Source organism: Erpetoichthys calabaricus, chromosome 10 (genome assembly GCF_900747795.2).
Source record: "Erpetoichthys calabaricus chromosome 10, fErpCal1.3, whole genome shotgun sequence".
Taxonomy (NCBI): domain Eukaryota; kingdom Metazoa; phylum Chordata; class Cladistia; order Polypteriformes; family Polypteridae; genus Erpetoichthys; species Erpetoichthys calabaricus.
The window spans coordinates 78,270,431-78,289,010 of NC_041403.2; the positions used below are offsets into that span (position 1 = coordinate 78,270,431).

General features: G+C 37.8%; 1 protein-coding gene across 14 annotated transcripts in view; it reads right to left on the reverse strand.

The window, feature by feature from the left end:
- Nucleotides 1–18,580, reverse strand: part of ptprfa (protein tyrosine phosphatase receptor type Fa) — a 589,562-nt gene that overhangs the window by 159,105 nt on the left and 411,877 nt on the right. For 13 of the 14 annotated variants that reach the window (XM_051933282.1, XM_051933291.1, XM_051933287.1 and 10 more), the window contains one exon: nucleotides 10,682–10,870. In XM_051933282.1, coding sequence (XP_051789242.1) covers nucleotides 10,682–10,870 — 189 coding nt within the window. Of the gene's footprint in view, nucleotides 1–949; nucleotides 1,140–10,681; nucleotides 10,871–18,580 lie in introns of those variants that run through there. The other variant, XM_051933292.1, reaches the window with a different exon arrangement.

Below are 18,580 nucleotides of genomic sequence, written 5' to 3' on the forward strand. Positions count from 1 at the left end.
CCAATCAGTGCTTTTCAAAGTAGCCAACTTGCATCTGATAGCTTATTTTTGCAGTCCTCCAGTCCAGTTTTATTCATTTCTATACGGTCTCTGAAAACCAGTCTGTTGTTTCCCCATTTGTATTTTGGCAATCTCACTGCACCAGCACCCAGTCCAAGGTAAGACCCAAAGATGACACCCACACATTACATTCTCAAGAATCATTCATGTGGCACTGACAAATGACAATTTGCATGACAATATTTCCAAAAAAAAAATATTAGAGGGGTCAGTCAACAGTTTACATTAAAAAACTATTCACATTAAGTAACTATTTAGTTCTGGTATAGTTCAGGGTACAATACGTTTATGTTAAGCTAGCGCACATGAATCACAGAGGCAGCACTATCCCCGTGATATGAAAGCATAAATTAGAAGATGACAACAGCCTACGGCTCTAATACCTCATATTTACAAATATGAAAAGAGAAGAATACACACGTAAAGTAATGCAAACCAAACCTACAGGAAGAGTAATTTTGTAAAACACAACTTCCATTTCTTGGAAGCTCTATTTATTGACTTAAGAGTTTTCAATGGAGAATTTGACAAGTGCAAATATAACAACAATTTTAGCACTGCCAAAACATCAAGATAATAATGTAACAAAGTTAATTTTGAAGAGAAAAATAACTTTTCCTGTTATCTTTCTTGTTCTCAGTGTCCTGCTTGCTCGATATGTAAGCACCCACCAATTGCAATTTGGATATACTTGCTGTTGAGTAACCCCTTTACATTCAAAGATATAAATGGATCATTTCATAACATCTTTTTCTTTTAACAGGTGAAGAGCATATGAGCTAAAGCAAAAGACGTTTTAGGACCGAGAGAAAGCTGAAAATGGGAACAGTGGGAAGGATAGGAAGGGATGGAGTGAAGTGACGGCTCAGGGCGTTTTTAGCATTCTTACCTCTGATTGGTGTACCACCTGGTGAGGTAATTTGAATGCAAATAAGATTAGAGAGAAGCGTTAGTACAAAGAGAGAGGAGAGAGAGAAAGAAAGAAAAAAAACAATAAAAGGAAACTGGCAAGAGGTTTTGGTTTTGTACAGCTGAAAGGTTTTCAAGTTAGACTGGCAGGACATAAGCATAAAAAAAAGACAGATGCTGAAGCAAAGAGCAACTAGCTACAGAGCAACACTCTGAAGAGGTTAGTAGTATGTTTTGACTCTAAAAAGTCACATAAGTGCCTGGGTGGGAAGTGCATCCAAGCTAAATTTCCACCAATATACATGGAAAAAGAGGATGGAATATTTAGTGTGATAATTGGCCTCTCCTGATCATTTTACAGCTGAAAAGCATTTTTCCAAAACTTGGCTGCCTCTTGTGTTTTCTAATTATTAGTATTCAGGGAGGCATATATCCCACAATGGCAATTTTTCTAGTTGTCTCCAACCCATCGATCCCTGCATTGTCACTGCAAGATATTAGGAGTTGCAGATGCTTTAACAAATTGGCAGTGGCAATTATGGGTATTTTAAATCAGTATATACAGCAAATATACACATATCAAGTTAAAACCACATAGAGAGAAAGAAAGAGGAAAGGAAAGTGTCCCTCAGTCAATGTTGATTTGGAGCTTGTGCCAGGTCGGCACTAGTGTTAGTTGTTAGTAAGGGGGCTGCATATCCAGTTATATGCAGGAAGGCTATGGTATGTCTTGGCTGCTATGCAGATGCCAACATCTGAATAATGTGCCAAGCACTTACCACTTGGAAAAAAAAAAAAAAGCAAAAAAGAAAGGAGATGAAAAGGGGTTAAAATTATACGTACAAAGAAAAAGAATAATAAAGCAACTGAACTTTGGGCCTCTTTGCATTTGTACGCAAATCATTGAGCATTTCAAAAAAAAAACAAAAAAAAAACACACTGTCAGGAAAGATACTCTGTTTGTGTCAGTCAGCCAAGTTGCTGTTTAACTTGGCTCACTTCACCAGCATTATCAGCATACACACTGCTGCCGACTTTCATATTCTCATGGGGATAGAATTTTCCTGAATCCACAGAGGGTTTCAAAAACAGCATTTACTGTTTGACAATTCACCTGTTCTCCTTCACATGTACATACAATCATAGGCAGCTGTGTCTTGCAAAATCAATGAAAGATAGTTTAAAATGAGTGAGAGATAAAGAAAGAGAGAGGGGGAGAGAGAAGAAACCATGATTAGAACAATTTCTGCTAGGCCAAAAGCACATACAGCTTGCTTGTTCACAGTGGACAAACATAAAAGCAGTTACATCTTTGCGAGTTTCTTTAAACAGCTGAAACACTTCACCTTGTGTCCATCTTCACATATTTAGAGATGAAGACCTGGCGATACAGACAACCTTGCTTTAGCACATAAAATAGCACCACTTGAAACTGTAAGCAATCTCGCTCTGTTGTGAACTCCATGATGATGTTTTAAAAGCCTTTGCTATTTTTATTGGATTCAGTGAGCTATACGCATAAATAACTTGTCTGTAGTCTCTGCAGGCAGATGACATCAAACTCAATCACAGCAGACAACCAGGGACTGGTCCTCCTGCACTGAACAAAGGCCAGTGTCAACATTTCTATCAACATTTTCCCCCTATCACTGTCACCAGGTTTTGATATGCGCTGAATTGATGTCTTTGAAAACACACTTCTGATGTCAAACGAAAGCCTTCCTATTTGCAGAGTAAAATGGAAGCACCCAGAATACAGTTGGGGATATAATTATTTAATATTTGATCTTTTAAATGAAAGGCATATCCTTTGGTAAACAGGCAGATTATGCACGTATTTGGTAAATATAATTATGGACCTTCATCTTTGTATGTGAGGGTTGCTTAAAAGGTGTATAGTGTAGTTTAAATATATTAACAATTATAAAATGAGTTTTGTTTAAGGATTTGAAGTCAATTTCAGGTAAAGCAAGCCAACAGCATATTAAAGCAGCTTTCAGTGAAGCAAATAAACCTGATACAATGATCAGAATATTAAGGTCTCACACAGGCAGTTCATTTAAAATAGTTTTCCCAGTGTCTTTTTTGCCAAGAGGGGCTAATTGAAGGCTCTGCATTGGTTTGATATAGTTGAGTGGTATAAGGTGCTCGCTAATGCTCTGGCACAGAGTCCAAGGTTAGTGTCTGGCTTGAACTCTGTGCTATTAGTATAGACATGGAGTAAGCATGTTGGAAGATGGATGATTAGATAATTTGTTGTAAGTTTATAATTAAAACATACCTGCTTTACAATAAGGCAGGCATATAGAGGAAAGAAAATGGGATTTTTAAAATTTTTTTTAACCTTACACGTGAACACACCTAGGAACACTGGTAAGCAGCGTATTTTGGGGTAAATTACTAGCCCAGTCACCATTGGTATAAGCTGTGCACATTCTCTTCCTGTTCATCCTAGGATTTACCTGAGCATATTAAATTAAGTATGGACTCCAAGCTGCCTCAAACCTAGAACAGTGTCTGCCTATAGGACAGATTAGTTTGATTCCTATTTTGTATTCAAGGTCCAGGCACCTGCCACCCAATAATAAAAAAATAGGACAACAAAAATGGATGGAGAAATACAAGTTTAATCTTAGACATAATAAAAATACTTGATATTATGGTTTAGAAGGCTGGTCAGTTTTAAGAATTCTCTAAAAACAGTAGTGACCCTAATCATTTTTCATAACCCACAGGTTTAAAAGAACCACTTAATTTTACGAAGTGGATGCATTCCAAGAAGATCACCAAGGGCATTATCTCTGTTTCTGTTATGTAGTAAGGGACAGGCACCCTTAGTAACCTGCTCTCATCTGTATTAGACATACTACTAGGGGGCTCCGCCCCCTGCTCGCTTCGCTCGCCAACCCCTGGTGTTGGGAATGACAAAGAGCGTGATGTATGAATGAGATATAGAATAGTGTGACGGTGTAGATGATGCAAATAGAAAGCAAATAATAAAGTGTGTGGCACAGTGTAAAGGTTTATTTGAAAATTTCTTTGTACACGCCGTTTAAGTGTAAAAGGTAATTCCAGCTCAGAACTTGTAAGGTCATTTAAGATGGTTATTGTTGTGATCAGAGTCAAGTTTGTCAGAGCTTAGAAAGAGTTGTGTCTCTCCAGGAAGTAATGGAATGACTTGGATATTAATGTTTTCCACATTAATATTTTTTGGACATAATATAGTGCGTTGTGTTAAAAGGGGCATTTGGTCTAATGAGATTGCTGTTCCAAATCTCTCTGTAACTAAGTCGTCGCAGATAAAGGCTTGAGGAATTGTAATAATATGTGGCTGAAGTCCATCTGTATTGGTGAGTGTACCATCTCTCAGTTGTAATAAGCAATTGTTATGATCTGGTTCTGGACATCGTATCTTTTTTACTAACTGTATCTTTTGAAAGCAATGCCAATTGTCTGCGTATTTTAAGGTGCACTGAACAATAGCTGAGTGCATGGCATCTGGAAGAATAGCTAATCACTGTCTAAAATCTCCTCCTCATAAAAGTACCTTTCCTCCAAATCGAATATTATTATTCATAAACGTTTGTTCATGCCATTGAACATTCATCAATAAACAACATTTTTTCAAGACGGATGTCACGTGCAGTGCCACCGTTAATGTTCATAGTGGATTCCGATTTGTAGAATCTAATGTAGTTGATAAAGATTTCACTTTCAGGTACATCGTCAGTTATAAGCTTCTGTAGATATTCAGTATATGAATGTAAAGAAGGCAGTCTAATTTGACCCTTTTGACAACAACGTGTAAATGTATAACTTGTATTGCCAGTTGTTTCTTCAGGGAAGTGAACTGAATGACAATGATTGCAAATGACATTCATTAATCCGAATGAATTTTCCTGGTGTATGTTTTGCTTGTGCCGTTTGAGAGGCGCGTTGTTGCATGTGTAGTATTTGGGACGTGTTGTTTTGGAGCTGTAATCGATTTGCCTGTGCTGTGTGAGAAGCCCGTTGTAGCCTTCGCTGCCATTAACGTATGTCTGAGACGGGAGGTGTTTCGTTTTGAATCCGTGCCTGTTGCGATGCAGCACTTTGATTGATAGTTTGCGTCATGTGGATCTAGGATGTAAATTTGTGCATATTAAATGAACTATTGTAGGATCTAATGCAGTTCATCAAGTTTTTACTTTTAGGTACATTGTTAGTTAGAAGCTTTAGTTGAGCTTTGCGTTTTTGGAGTCGAGTCATTTTTTCTTTTAGAAATATGGATAAGTAATAAGGAGTATTGCACTCACTGTTAATATGGAGCCTTTTCTGCGGTTGAACGGTTAATAGTGCCTTATTGTAATGAGATCCACCTATGCTGCATAGCCGTCTATTTTGTTGTTTCTTTCGTGTTCGTGTGTTTGTTCCTGTTATCCTTTCCTTTTCGTTTTGTACCCGTGACCGTGTATTCATGACTTGTTTCTTTCTCAGCATGCGAAATATGGATAAGTAATAAGGAGGATCGCAGTCACTGTTAATATGTTTCCTTTTCTGCAGTTGAACGGTTAATAGTGCTTTATTGTAAGGAGATCCACCAATGCTGACACCTATGCTGTCTAGTGTGAAGGTATTGATGTTCACTTTAGAATATGTGGCTTTGGGTGTCACTTCTTATGGATGTGTGTGTGTGTGGGGGGGGGGTTGAGGATTGTTGTCGCGCGAGCGTCTTCTTTCTTTTTGTGTTCCTGTGTCTTGTTGAATCCCCCTGTTTGTGTGTGTCCCGTCCCTTGCTTGTGGGGTCTGTGGGGTGGTTTTGTGTTCTTGTTTTTGTGTTCCATGGGCTTGTTGAATCCCCCTCTTGGTGTGTGTCCCGTCCGGTGCCTGTAGGGGGGGGGGGGGGTTTGCCTTGCTGTTGTGCGCGAGCCTCTTTTTTTTTTTTTTTTTGGGTCTAGTTTCGTGTGCAATGTGTTTCGTGCTTTGCCTGCGTTTCCTCATTTCTCCATTTTTCCTGTGCTCACTCCTTTTTTCTGTGGTCTTGTCCGCCTCTCGCGGCCCCTCATCCGCCTCTCTCGCCCTCTTTTGTCCGCCTTTCTCGGCTCCTCAGCCGACTCTCGCGGACTCTTTTTGCGCCTGCGCAGTGCGTCTTTTTGCAGCTACGGCCCATTGCCGGATGTGCCTGCTTCCATCATCCGGTTTAGCATTCTCGGTTAGTAATATGGATATCCGCTGAAAGCTCTTAAATGTCTGCATATCTCAATTTTAAGGCTAAAATGAGCTTTAATGGAGTAGTTTTGTATAATACAGTTACCTAAAATGGGAGATTTCCTGACTCCACAGATATTATGACCTAGGAAATCCCACTAACCTGGTTATTAGTGTTTGGGATTTTGAGAAGAGTAGGGACAGTGGTCAGTGGATTAAAGGAAGAAAAAAGGCAAATGAATGGCAATGAGGTAGTCATCTTCCAAGAGTTTTATATTAAGACTTGGTGCACTCTGATTAATTGTTTTACTGTTATGCAATATATTGTTTATAATGGCATATTTGATACTGTGTAAAAAAAATACACGCCGTGAAATGTCAGCAAAATGTTTGCTTCATCCTGTGTTACCGACAGAATCTGACGAGGAACTATGAATCTTCATTTCTTCAAATGAAAATGGTTAATATAAAAGAAAAAAAAAACAGTATTAGAAATGTTTTGCTATTGCTGTAAGTTATCTGCTTTGCCGAGAAGAATGTTTTGAGGGTGCTTCTTAACTTCTGTTTGTTATCAAATTAATATCAATGAAAGCAGAAGAAGCAGCAATACAGTAATCCCTCGCTATATCGCGCTTCGCCTTTCGCGGCTTCACTCTATCGCGGATTTTATATGTAAGCATATTTAAATATATATCGCGGATTTTTTGCTGGTTCGCGGATTTCTGCGGACAATGGGTCTTTTAATTTCTGGTACATGCTTCCTCAGTTGGTTTGCCCAGTTGATTTCATACAAGGGACGCTATTGGCAGATGGCTGAGAAGCTACCCAACTTACTTTTCTCTCTCTCTCTCTCTTGCGCTGACTTTCTCTGATCCTGACATAGGGGGATTGAGCAGGGGGGCTGTTCGCACCTAGACGATATGGACGCTCGTCTAAAAATGCTGAAAGATTATCTTCACGTTGCTACTTTCTGTGCAGCTGCTTCGTGAAGCGACATGCTGCACGGTGCTTCACATACTTAAAAGCTCGAAGGGCACGTATTGATTTTTAATTGTTTGTTTTTCTCTGTCTCTTTCTATCTCTCTCTCTCTCTCTTTCTCTCCTGACGGAGGGGGTGTGAGCTGCCGCCTTCAACAGCTTTGTGCCGTGGTGCTTCGCATACTTAAAAGCCAAACAGCCCTATTGATTTGTTTGCTTTTCTCTCTCTCTCTGACATTATCTGCTCCTGACACGCACTCCTTTGAAGAGGAAGATATGTTTGCATTCTTTTAATTGTGAGACGGAACTGTCATCTCTGTCTTGTCATGGAGCACAGTTTAAACTTTTGAAAAAGAGACAAATGTTTGTTTGCAGTGTTTGAATAACGTTCCTGTCTCTCTACAACCTCCTGTGTTTCTGCGCAAATCTGTGACCCAAGCATGACAATATAAAAATAACCATATAAACATATGGTTTCTACTTCGCGGATTTTCTTATTTCGCGGGTGGCTCTGGAACGCAACCCCCGCGATGGAGAAGGGATTACTGTAATGACTTACTTAGCACGTCAAGGACACACAAACTTAAAACGCTTTTTACACACTCATTTTTCAAAGGTGTGAAACATCCAAATGTTGCCGTCCACCTCTTTATGGTTCAGGCTGATTCACAGAAGTGAAATTAAAATCAGTGAGTTTTTGCAGAGTAGGTCACATGACATAGAAAGCTACACTGTGGGAATATTTAACTTTCATTTTCAGTGAAATGTTTTTGAAACCTGAATTTGTTTCCAAATAATTGAATAACTTGTATCACACAGAACAAAGATAAAAATAAGATGCATTTGTAAAAATCAAGATGAAGTGTAACTTATAAAGCGCTGACTGTATATGTTCTCTGCATGTTTACCCAGTTTGTGATGTCTGTGTACAGTATTGTGATAATCTACTAAAAGATTCAAACAGTTTTCGCAAAATGTGGTGTCACGTGACACTTACGCAAGAAGTATTATAACCCAGGTGAGAGTTTAACTGTGTACAGCAATGAATGTTATGTGGAAGGTAAAATGAAAATGGTGATAAGGACTTGGACCATGTATTTAAAAATGTTTACTGTTTATGCAAAACTTTGAATAAAACAAATCTTTCTGAGAATAGAACCAGTATCTGTGATAAAAGCAGTGTGAACAAGGCTTAGACTGTTGGAAATTTGCATTGTAATATCACCGACCACACACTGGGCAATTGTTTTATTTTAACCATCTTTTGAGAAGCAGAACGACCCAAACACACATTATATTCCATTAGTTATGATTATTTTAATAGCTGGCTTGGCATAATGCACTAATAATATGAGATTTGACTTTTTCTATACATTCTCTGTCATTTTAATTGCCTGCTGTGCCTCTTTCTCCTTTTCAAAAGTCTCTGCTTCATTAAAGAATCTTGTCTAGCTGCAGCGATTTTAAGCGAGCTTTTAAAACGCACAGCATACCCACAGTTTCAAAGGATGTTTGTCTTGAGCTTCATCTTTCAGTAACAAAGAATGGTGCTAATGCATCATTATTTTAGAAGAACAGGCAGAATGACACTGTATATCTCTTCAGGAGGAATTTGTTATTTCACACTACAGAATTACTCCTCCATTTTTATTTCAATGGAGGAATACATTACTTTTTTCATTGTCTAGAAATCTCTGCTTCAGGATTTCAGTGACAGATTAGTTCAGTTTGCACAGCATAATCAAAATAAAACCAATATAAGAGCGAGGCTTTCAGGATACAACAGATTCTTTAAAATGAAAGTCAACTAAAGCAGCAAGAAAATTGGTCCTGTATACCAGAAGACTTCTGGGCCAATTGAGAATTGCTATTAACATCATCAGCATGCACTCCATATTCCATTTTCAGCATAGCTTATTTATCTCTGTCCTTGAAATCAGTTTATTGGATTCACTTTTTAAATTTATTAAAGCACTCCTCAGGATACTAAAGATACCAGAATAAATAATACTGAGCTGTTTCCTGGGTAAATAAAATCAACTAGCATTTAAAGATCTCGTAAAAAGTCTAACACATCAGGCATTTTAGTTTAAAATTTTTGGACAGGCGGGCAATTTGAATCCAATGCACCAAGGAAGACAGAAATTTTGGGGTAAGGCTGACATGGCACCGAAGAGTGGCAACGTGTTGCATGTTAATAAGCACATTCTAATAAGAATTTCACTGCATTCTGTATATGAGACAATACTGACTGTATAAACCTATATTAAATTAAAAATATAACTATTACAGGATGTAAATATAATATATGAATGACTTATTAACTCATTCACCTTTCATAAATTGGTAAAGCTTACTTTTCGCAACGTGCCAACATTGTAGCAGCTAACCATATTTCAGCAATACAACCATATAGTAAAGAAAGAAAGTTGGATACTGCAGTACCAATCTATAGCATAGGTGTATGTAAAGTTAGCTGAAATGTCATTTCCAATGAGCAAACTTTCCTCATCATGCATATTGGTGGTATTTTGTACTATGGTATTTGTGTCTTAAATGGCTGCTAGAAAAAGTGTACTAACATATTCCATGTTCAAATAATGTAGTTTTGCTAAGAATAAAGAAAAGTGGTCTACTTTATTTTGACATCAACCAATCAATATCAGCATTGCTTGGCAGATGTGATGGGGCGTTCATTGACATATTCCTAGAATTTTGCCGGCATTGGTTAATAGAGTGAAAGACTCTAAGCGTGCATTGTATTGCTAGAATTTTAATGCAGGAACAGCTAGAGAGTTAAAGAGAAGTGACAGCAATCTCCCGAAAATAAAAATTCAGATGGATATAGATTTTTTTTTTCAGAATGGTAGAATTCTCATAAACTGTGCTCCCATGTCATTTGAAAGACTCAGTCTTTAGCTCCATTTAAACTATGTGGCTGCTCTCAGTGGGTAGCACCTATTTAAAGTGTTTTTCAGTCACATTTAGCTATAGAATAAGAAGTTAGAGGGTAATTAAAGCAAACAAGTTCATACAGTTTTTATTTTATATATTTATTTATACTGAAGATATTCATAATTCATTAAAGGTCTGAGCAGAAATGATTCCTTGTGAAACATAAACCAAAGACCCTCGAAATCTCCAGGAAGGGCTGAGTTGCAGACAAGCTTCTTATTTTCCTTCGGCATGCTCGCTGCTGCCTTTTGTAATAATGAGAGTGGTATTTTTTCTGTTAGCACAGACAGCATCAAGATTAAATTGTGTTTGCAGAAGATAAATGCAAAGGTCAAACGCTACCCTCTTAAACGGCAATATTTTTCAGTTAATTAGTGCATAAATTTAAATATAGAAAATAATAAGAAAAAACACTTTATTACTAATCCATTTGATTTCATTTTTCCCCTTACTGCATAAACAGATTCAACTTTAGGTAGTTGGGGCTAACCATTAAAAATAAATGAACAAATAAATCAAGACTCAATTTAATGACTATAAGAAAATGTTACTTAAGAAAAACGGTTTCAAATTTTATTTATTTATTTTTTACCTGAGCGGAGCTGCTTGATACGCCCATGGCTGCTCGCTGTATCCACGGGCAAGAAATCCTTAAACCAAGAAATTTCTGGGTCTGGATTGCCACTTGCTGCACATAACATGGTAGCAGTGCGTGTCTTCTCCACCACCTTCAGCTGGGGTCCCATGTCTATTACTGGAAAGCCATGAGGTATCTGATCCTCTGCAAAACAAACAGACACACAAAGGCTTAAATCACTGCACTTGCACAAAACTAAATTTTACAACATAATCTTTCCATAAAGTGCCAAAAAAGTAGATGGGCAGTTGTGCTAAGCTCAAGCTGATGTCACCAGTATTCAGTAGAAGTGGAATGGCGGGGTTCACGTTTTGTTTTGTTCATTCTTATGCTTTTACATTTCTTTTCTCATGAGCAATTATATACCAGGAATATTAACTAGTCACATTTTGTAACATTTCTCTAGAACGGGATGTCTTAACTTATGAATGATCACCAGTATATATCTCTATCCCTATCATTACTAGCTGAACAAGTCGCATCAATGGAACTATTTAAATGCCAAAATCCAGAAATGCAGAATCTTTTTTTTTATTAAATATATGAGATCAGAAGAAGAATTCATCATTTATGTGTTAAAAAAAAAAACAGAGACAAAGATCTAACTGGTCAATGTGATTCAGTCTCAACAGGTCACAGTTACATTTATTTTATTAATCTTAAAGAATATCCACTTTATCACTGACACAGCTGAAGGCAGAAGATTTGTTTTAAACACAATAAAAAAAAAATATAATTTCTTATCTTAAACTTGAAGAGATAAATTCAAAATTCTGTACTCTGTGTTAAGCCCATATTTAAAAGTAGCTTTGTCATGATTTATCAACTTAGAGCCACTGGAAGGGGAAAAACCTGTCAATGTTCATATAAATAATCAGAAATAATTACAATATGTTTAAATAGGCTGAATAGTTTAGATAGCTCCTTAGCAATCGTTATGAAGGGCATAAAGGAGGTCAGGGGTCAAAACAAAAGATAATAAGCAGCCTCCACCTCATAAAGCTGTATATATTAAAAACACAATTCACCAGGGGTGAAACAGATCACACAAAGTTAATCATAGCTTAGCCCAAAACAAATGAAAGTCTCCATTCAGCACTTCAGCTTTCTGCAGCTAATAAAATTAAGGTTTTCAGAATAAGGTCATTCTACATATGGCTTGTCAAAAAGTGAATTAGCAGAAGCACAGTCTCAGCACAGGGCTCTGCAATAGCAGTGCAGTAAGGTGTACTTAAATTTTGGCTTTTAAATCCACAAGAACCTTTCACTGTCTGTGCGAACTCTTTAAACGCATTCCAAAGTCTGCTAGGTGGCACTACTGGAAGAAATGTGCCACAGGGTCCTACAGTGAGCTCTACCTTATACACGTATACAAAGCTAAACAGTGCAATTAATTGAAGATATGCAGTTTGGCTCAATGCCTACAAAGTAACACCATACAAGGGTTCAAATAATGCAGCGAGGCAAAAGGAGGCTTTACAACAATTAATTAACCAGCAAGAATGTAATATTTAACATCTAAGACAAGTAACAAAAACAATATTCTCAAATCCAATTAATTCAAGGCAGGGTTGTGCATACTGGAGCCTACACTGGCAGCATGAGATGTAAGCCATGAACTGGCTCTGCTCCACCAGTCTTTCACAGGGTATTACGTGAGATGATAGGTGAAAAATAATACTAAGAATAAATTGGATGTATTAAAATTCATCATTATGGACCTATTGCCAGAAATTGAATATGAAAAGGACCTGCTTTCCAAATCACTGCTAGCTTTGCACATTGGTTGCAGAAGTTGTCAAGAGTGAGTGGGACTCTTACTTGCTAAGCTTCACACAAAAATGTATTCATTATATTAAACACACAATCAAATTTTTAAGCTCAAATCCAAAAGTCACAGCATATAACAGAGATCACGATGGTAGAAACTAAAAAAGACTGGAGTTTGCTCATTCTTTTGAGCAAACAGAAGCATACTTTATAACTCATTATCTCAACTGACAACAAGGATATATCACCAAATACATTATTACTTATATTTAATGAAACAACAACACATTTTAAGGCATGAATAAAGTAATATACAGAAGAATATGACTTATTGTGATGGATTGTAGAATGCATTCACACTCTCTGGGTGACTATTGACATAGCAAGGTCTTGCTAATAAGGACATTTTACATGAACTGTAAACCACCTTAATCCACCTGACATGCACTTATGAGAGAGCAGAAGTAGGGTAAAAAAAAAATAAAAAAGTATATAATAAACAAACTTAAAATTCAATTCAATTTATCCTTATGTAGCACACTTCATATTGACAAGCTCCGAATGCTGTAAACACTGTGATATGTGGCCGGCTTTTCATTCCGGCCAATACCCCCAGGCCGCCAGGTGGAGCGTTCCCTGCAGCATGGATGTGCCCCGAGTTCCAGCAGGGACTCATGGACTATGTAGTTTTTATGCACAGCCCTGCTGGATGCCTTGGGGACCACCAGGAGTCGCTGTAGGGAAGCCCATAGACTCTTACATGCCCTATAACCCGGAAGTACGTCATAATCCCAGGACAGGAGGAAATGGTGTGCTTCCGGGTTGAAGAAAAGGACTGTTTACCCTGACCCTGGTTGTGGAACAGGAACCACTTCCGGGTCAGGGAGTATAAAGGACCATGGGAAAGCCCAGTACGCTGAGCTGAGCTGGGTGGAAGGGTGGCAACGCGTCTGGGAGTGGAGGATTGTGTATTGATTTATTGATTATTGATTTATTTATATGAGTGTTGTGGAGTATAGGGTGCTTGGTGCACATTATTGTCTAAATAAAAGTAATATTTGGACTTTTATATGGTGTCAGACGTCTGATCCGAGGGTTCAAGAGGTCACGGAGACCTCAATCTTTCACAACACTTATAGATAACAAAAAGACTAAGATGATCAAATCTCATAATATGTCTCATAAAGAACAATGGCAATGTGTCTAAAGTGATAAAAGACATGCATATTTTAAAATACATAGTAAACTAATAAAAAATGTATTTAAATGAAAAATAACAGCTGAGATTGCTATGGTAATGTTTGACTACAATGCAAAAAAAAAATCAAACCTCTTTATACAAAACAAGTCAGTTGAAAATTAAAGGCAATGAGATGTCTTCTTATTCGGAATCACTTGCCTGGTCCTAAATCAGATTGTGTTGATTCTTGGTCTAGTAGGGGGACATTTCATATCAGCCTGAAGTGCAGAGTATGAGACAGACTAGTGAGAAATACTGGAGATGACACCCTGGCTTAAGGTTTTCCTCCTTCTTATTTTTAATTAATCACAGGACCTTATCGTAATGTGTTTTGCTTCAGTAACAATAGTATATGTGTCTTGTATAGGGTTGATTGCTGCCTTGTGTCTAATGTTAACAAAATTAAGAAAATAGATTTAAATAAAAGAATCGCCTGAGTATAACACCTGAGGGGCTGTAAATATTCACTTCAGTCTCACTGAAAAAGTGATAAATTATTGAAAGTGTTCTAAATCGTCAAAATCCACTAACTAAATGTGCTTTCTTTCTTACTTGCTGTAAAACTATGCTTACAACTGCTGGATTGGTATTGATTTTCATCAGCCTTGCAAGACAGGAACTGCATTTGTTTTCCTATGTTTTGCCAGGTATACAAAGGCAGCCATCTCAAACAAAGGCTGTGTACTTCTGTCATAAGGGTAAGAGACTTAAACCATACAGATCTGCCACCGTGACATTCAGTTCAAAGATGTTAAACATGCTTAAAATCACCTAGGGTCAGGGTCACTAAGCCTGCTTTGATTGCCAGACAAACTGCAAATACATGTGCAAGAAAACAATCGATAATAAATTCGGTATGATCAGGATGGTATTCAATAATTAACTGCAATACCATTATATTTAAACTATTATACAATATCTTACATTCTAGTGTTCAAAATATTGCTTCCTTCTACAGTACCTCTAATTATGGTTTGTCTAAAGGCAAAATTTATAAATAATGAAATAAAACAAAAGAATTTATCAATAAATCGTGGCATTTTTCTGAACATCTAATGAATAAAAAAGGGAAAGCTGAAATTCAGAATCTAGAAATAATAAAGGAAAATGAGCAGTAATCAGCTCCAGGGAGGAGAAAGAATTGCTAATCTGATAGAGGCAAAACTAACCTTTTTTCTAATAATGTCTTCAATGTACTGCATAGCTACCTGGCTCATACAAGAAGAGCTTTATTAAAAACAAAGTTTAAACCGATTTATCCATACAGTGTGGCACTATCTGAATGCTTGGCTTTGTATCAGCTTTAAAAAATAAACAGATGTGAAGAATCTGAAAGATGATCATATTAAAAGTAAAATCGCTATAAAAAGCTTCAGGGAACAAGAGACTGTGCTAATTAGATATACAGAGAATGAATTAAATGTTACTAAACTTTATTCTTTCTTTTTATCAAGATTATTAAGTTTAACTTCAGATGTACCCAAAAGCTTGCTTAAGGACTTTTTTTCTAAATAGATACAGTATTTCATCAAACCTTGGAGCAAGTTACTGCACGATGGGCTAATAATTTTTCAGGCAAGATCTACTCATTATCAATACTTCCTTCCTTCATTTGAAGGGCACAAATGACTTTTCAAAGGTGGAGCACCACACATCCAGCAAGATCCATTTTTATGTTGAACAGAACGGTTTATGAAAACGCCACGTCTTTGGCTGGTCATACGGTACTGCAAGACTAAAAGCTTCCTGCAGAAAACTGTTAGAAGAAAAGCAATAACTTAGTAAATAAAGTATACTTCCATAATGGCCATTTTTAAGGCATTTTGTAAACTCCACTCATCACAGATTGGATCTACATGCTACTATAGTGAGGAGCTCTGTTTATATGTATAAACACACATATAAATTACATAAAAGTCTGAAATGCACTTACAGTACAGCAACAGCAAGTTTTTCGATCTTTAAAAGTCAATGATCATTAATCACAGACCATTCATTTATGACTGGGTGCTTACGTTATTTTCCCACTCCCCAAAGAAATATATAGTGCATCCGGAAAGTATTCACAGCGCATCACTTTTTCCACATTTTGTTTCTGTTACAGCCTTATTCCAAAATGGATTAAATTCATTTTTTTCCTCAGAATTCTACACACAACACCCCATAATGACAATGTGAAAAAAGTTTACTTGAGGTTTTTGCAAATTTATTAAAAATAAAAAAACTGAGAAATCACATGTACATAAGTATTCACAGCCTTTGCTCAATACTTTGTCGATGCACCTTTGGCAGCAATTACAGCCTCAAGTCTTTTTGAATATGATGCCACAAGCTTGGCACACCTATCCTTGGCCAGTTTCACCCATTCCTCTTTGCAGCACCTCTCAAGCTCCACCAGGTTGGATGGGAAGCGTCGGTGCACAGCCATTTTAAGATCTCTCCAGAGATGTTCAATCGGATTCAAGTCTGGGCCATATCTTGGCTGTGTGCTTAGGGTCGTTGTCCTGCTGAAAGATGAAACGTCGCCCCAGTCTGAGGTCAAGAGCACTCTGGAGCAGGTTTTCATCCAGGATGTCTCTGTACATTGCTGCAGTCATCTTTCCCTTTATCCTGACTAGTCTCCCAGTCCCTGTCGCTGAAAAACATCCCCACAGCATGATGCTGCCACCACCATGCTTCACTGTAGGGATGGTACTGGCCTGGTGATGAGTGGTGCCTGGTTTCCTCCAAACGTGACGCCTGGCATTCACACCAAAGAGTTCAATCTTTGTCTCATCACACCAGAGAATTTTCTTTCTCATGGTCTGAGAGTCCTTCAGGTGCCTTTTGGCAAACTCCAGGCGGGCTGCCATGTGCCTTTTACTAAGGAGTGGCTTCCATCTGGCCACTCTACCATACAGGCCTGATTGGTGGATTGCTGCAGAGATGGTTGTCCTTCTGGAAGGTTCTCCTCTCTCCACACAGGACCTCTGGAGCTCTGACAGAGTGACCATCGGGTTCTTGGTCACCTCCCTGACTAAGGCCCTTCTCCCCTGATCGCTCAGTTTAGATGGCCGGCCAGCTCTAGGAAGAGTCCTGGTGGTTTTGAACTTCTTCCACTTACGGATGATGGAGGCCACTGTGCTCACTGGGACCTTCAAAGCAGCAGACATTTTTCTGTAACCTTCCCCAGATTTGTGCTTCGAGACAATCCTGTCTCGGAGGTCTACAGACAATTCCTTTGACTTCATGCTTGGTTTGTGCTCTGACATGAACTGTCAACTGTGGGACCTTATATAGACAGGTGTGTGCCTTTCCAAATCATGTCCAATCAACTGAATTTACCACAGGTGGACTCCAATTAAGCGGCAGAAACATCTCAAGGATGATCAGGGGAAACAGGATGCACCGGAGCTCAATTCTGGGCTTCATGGCAAAGGCTGTGAATACTTATGTACATGGGCTTTCTAAATCTTTTTAATTTTAATAAATTTGCAAAAACCTCAAGTAAACTTTTTTCACGTTGTCATTATGGGGTGTTGTGTGTAGAATTCTGAGAAAAAAATGAATTTAATCCATTTTGGAATAAGGCTGTAACATAAAATGTGGAAAAAGTGATGCGCTGTGAATACTTTCCGGATGCACTGTATGTTGGCTATTAACTGATGACTCTAAACTGGCTATGAGTTGGTGTAGGTGTGTGTTAACTGGCCCGAGGCAGAGAGTACAGACAAGAGAAGATGCTCCACATAATGAGCACTCCCTTTGTGTTTGGTCCTTTGTTCATTGCCTGATCTAATTTATATTAATAGACCAAAATCAGTGCATTAATTTTGAAACCTTATAGTAGTTTTTTTATGAAATTTATGAAATTTTCAGATGAAAGGTAAGAAAACACTGTATTTTGTAGCTCAGACTAGTGTTTGTGCAAGTTTCAGCTGCTCTCCAGTGGCTTTCTAAAAGTCCACTCGGGTCCTTTCCCTGCTAGAAAGCAATTCCCCTCCCTTTGCCCATAGTGGCAAACCAATGAGAGCATGGAGGTCCCCTAGAGAAGTGCAGAGCTATGTGGGACTCCCAAGTCTCTCACATGCTCAGGGTGAATGTCTGTGAAAACAAGTCCATATGTGCCACTATGGAGCCATCACCATTGGAGTATCACTCTGCAGCATACTATGTGCATCAGGTAACTGCTCATTTGACTTTTTGCACTTTTCTTCTCTGGCTATAAATGGGTTACAAAAAGAAATAAAACTTTTTAACTAATGCCAGCATAGTGATCTGGTTCATCACACATCCAAGCTTGGTTCCTGCCGTGTACCTGATTCTGCCAACAGGGTCTCTAGTCTCCTGAAGAACTATGCTGGAATAAGCTAGATCAGAAAATCAATTACAGATATAATAAATTAAAGAATGATAGCACATTCATTTTTTTTAGTTTAGTGCCATATTCAGACACAATAACCTCCATGAAAAAATAGCCCTTTAATGAAAAAAAAGTTAAAATAAGTTTTGTTTCTTTTTTGACTCATATTGCCTGCTTTAAATAAGATAAACTGACACAAAAAAGATTTTTTACAGACATTGGTCTAATGAAGGGCATTTGCTAGTTTAACAACAATTCTAGGGTTAACAGACGATGGCACTATAGCTTTGCAGATCACGGTAACTAACTTAATCTTGGAGTCACTAAGAGGGTGCTGAGCAACTACAGAAAACAAAACAACAAATACGATTAAATGAAGTACTGAATAAAAGGCAAAAAAGTCATGAAAACCAGGCCAGTTTCAGAAGACCAAAATAAAAAGCTTCATTATCACAATTTTTAAACAAACTGTGAAAATTAAGATATAAATCTTTTTTAAACA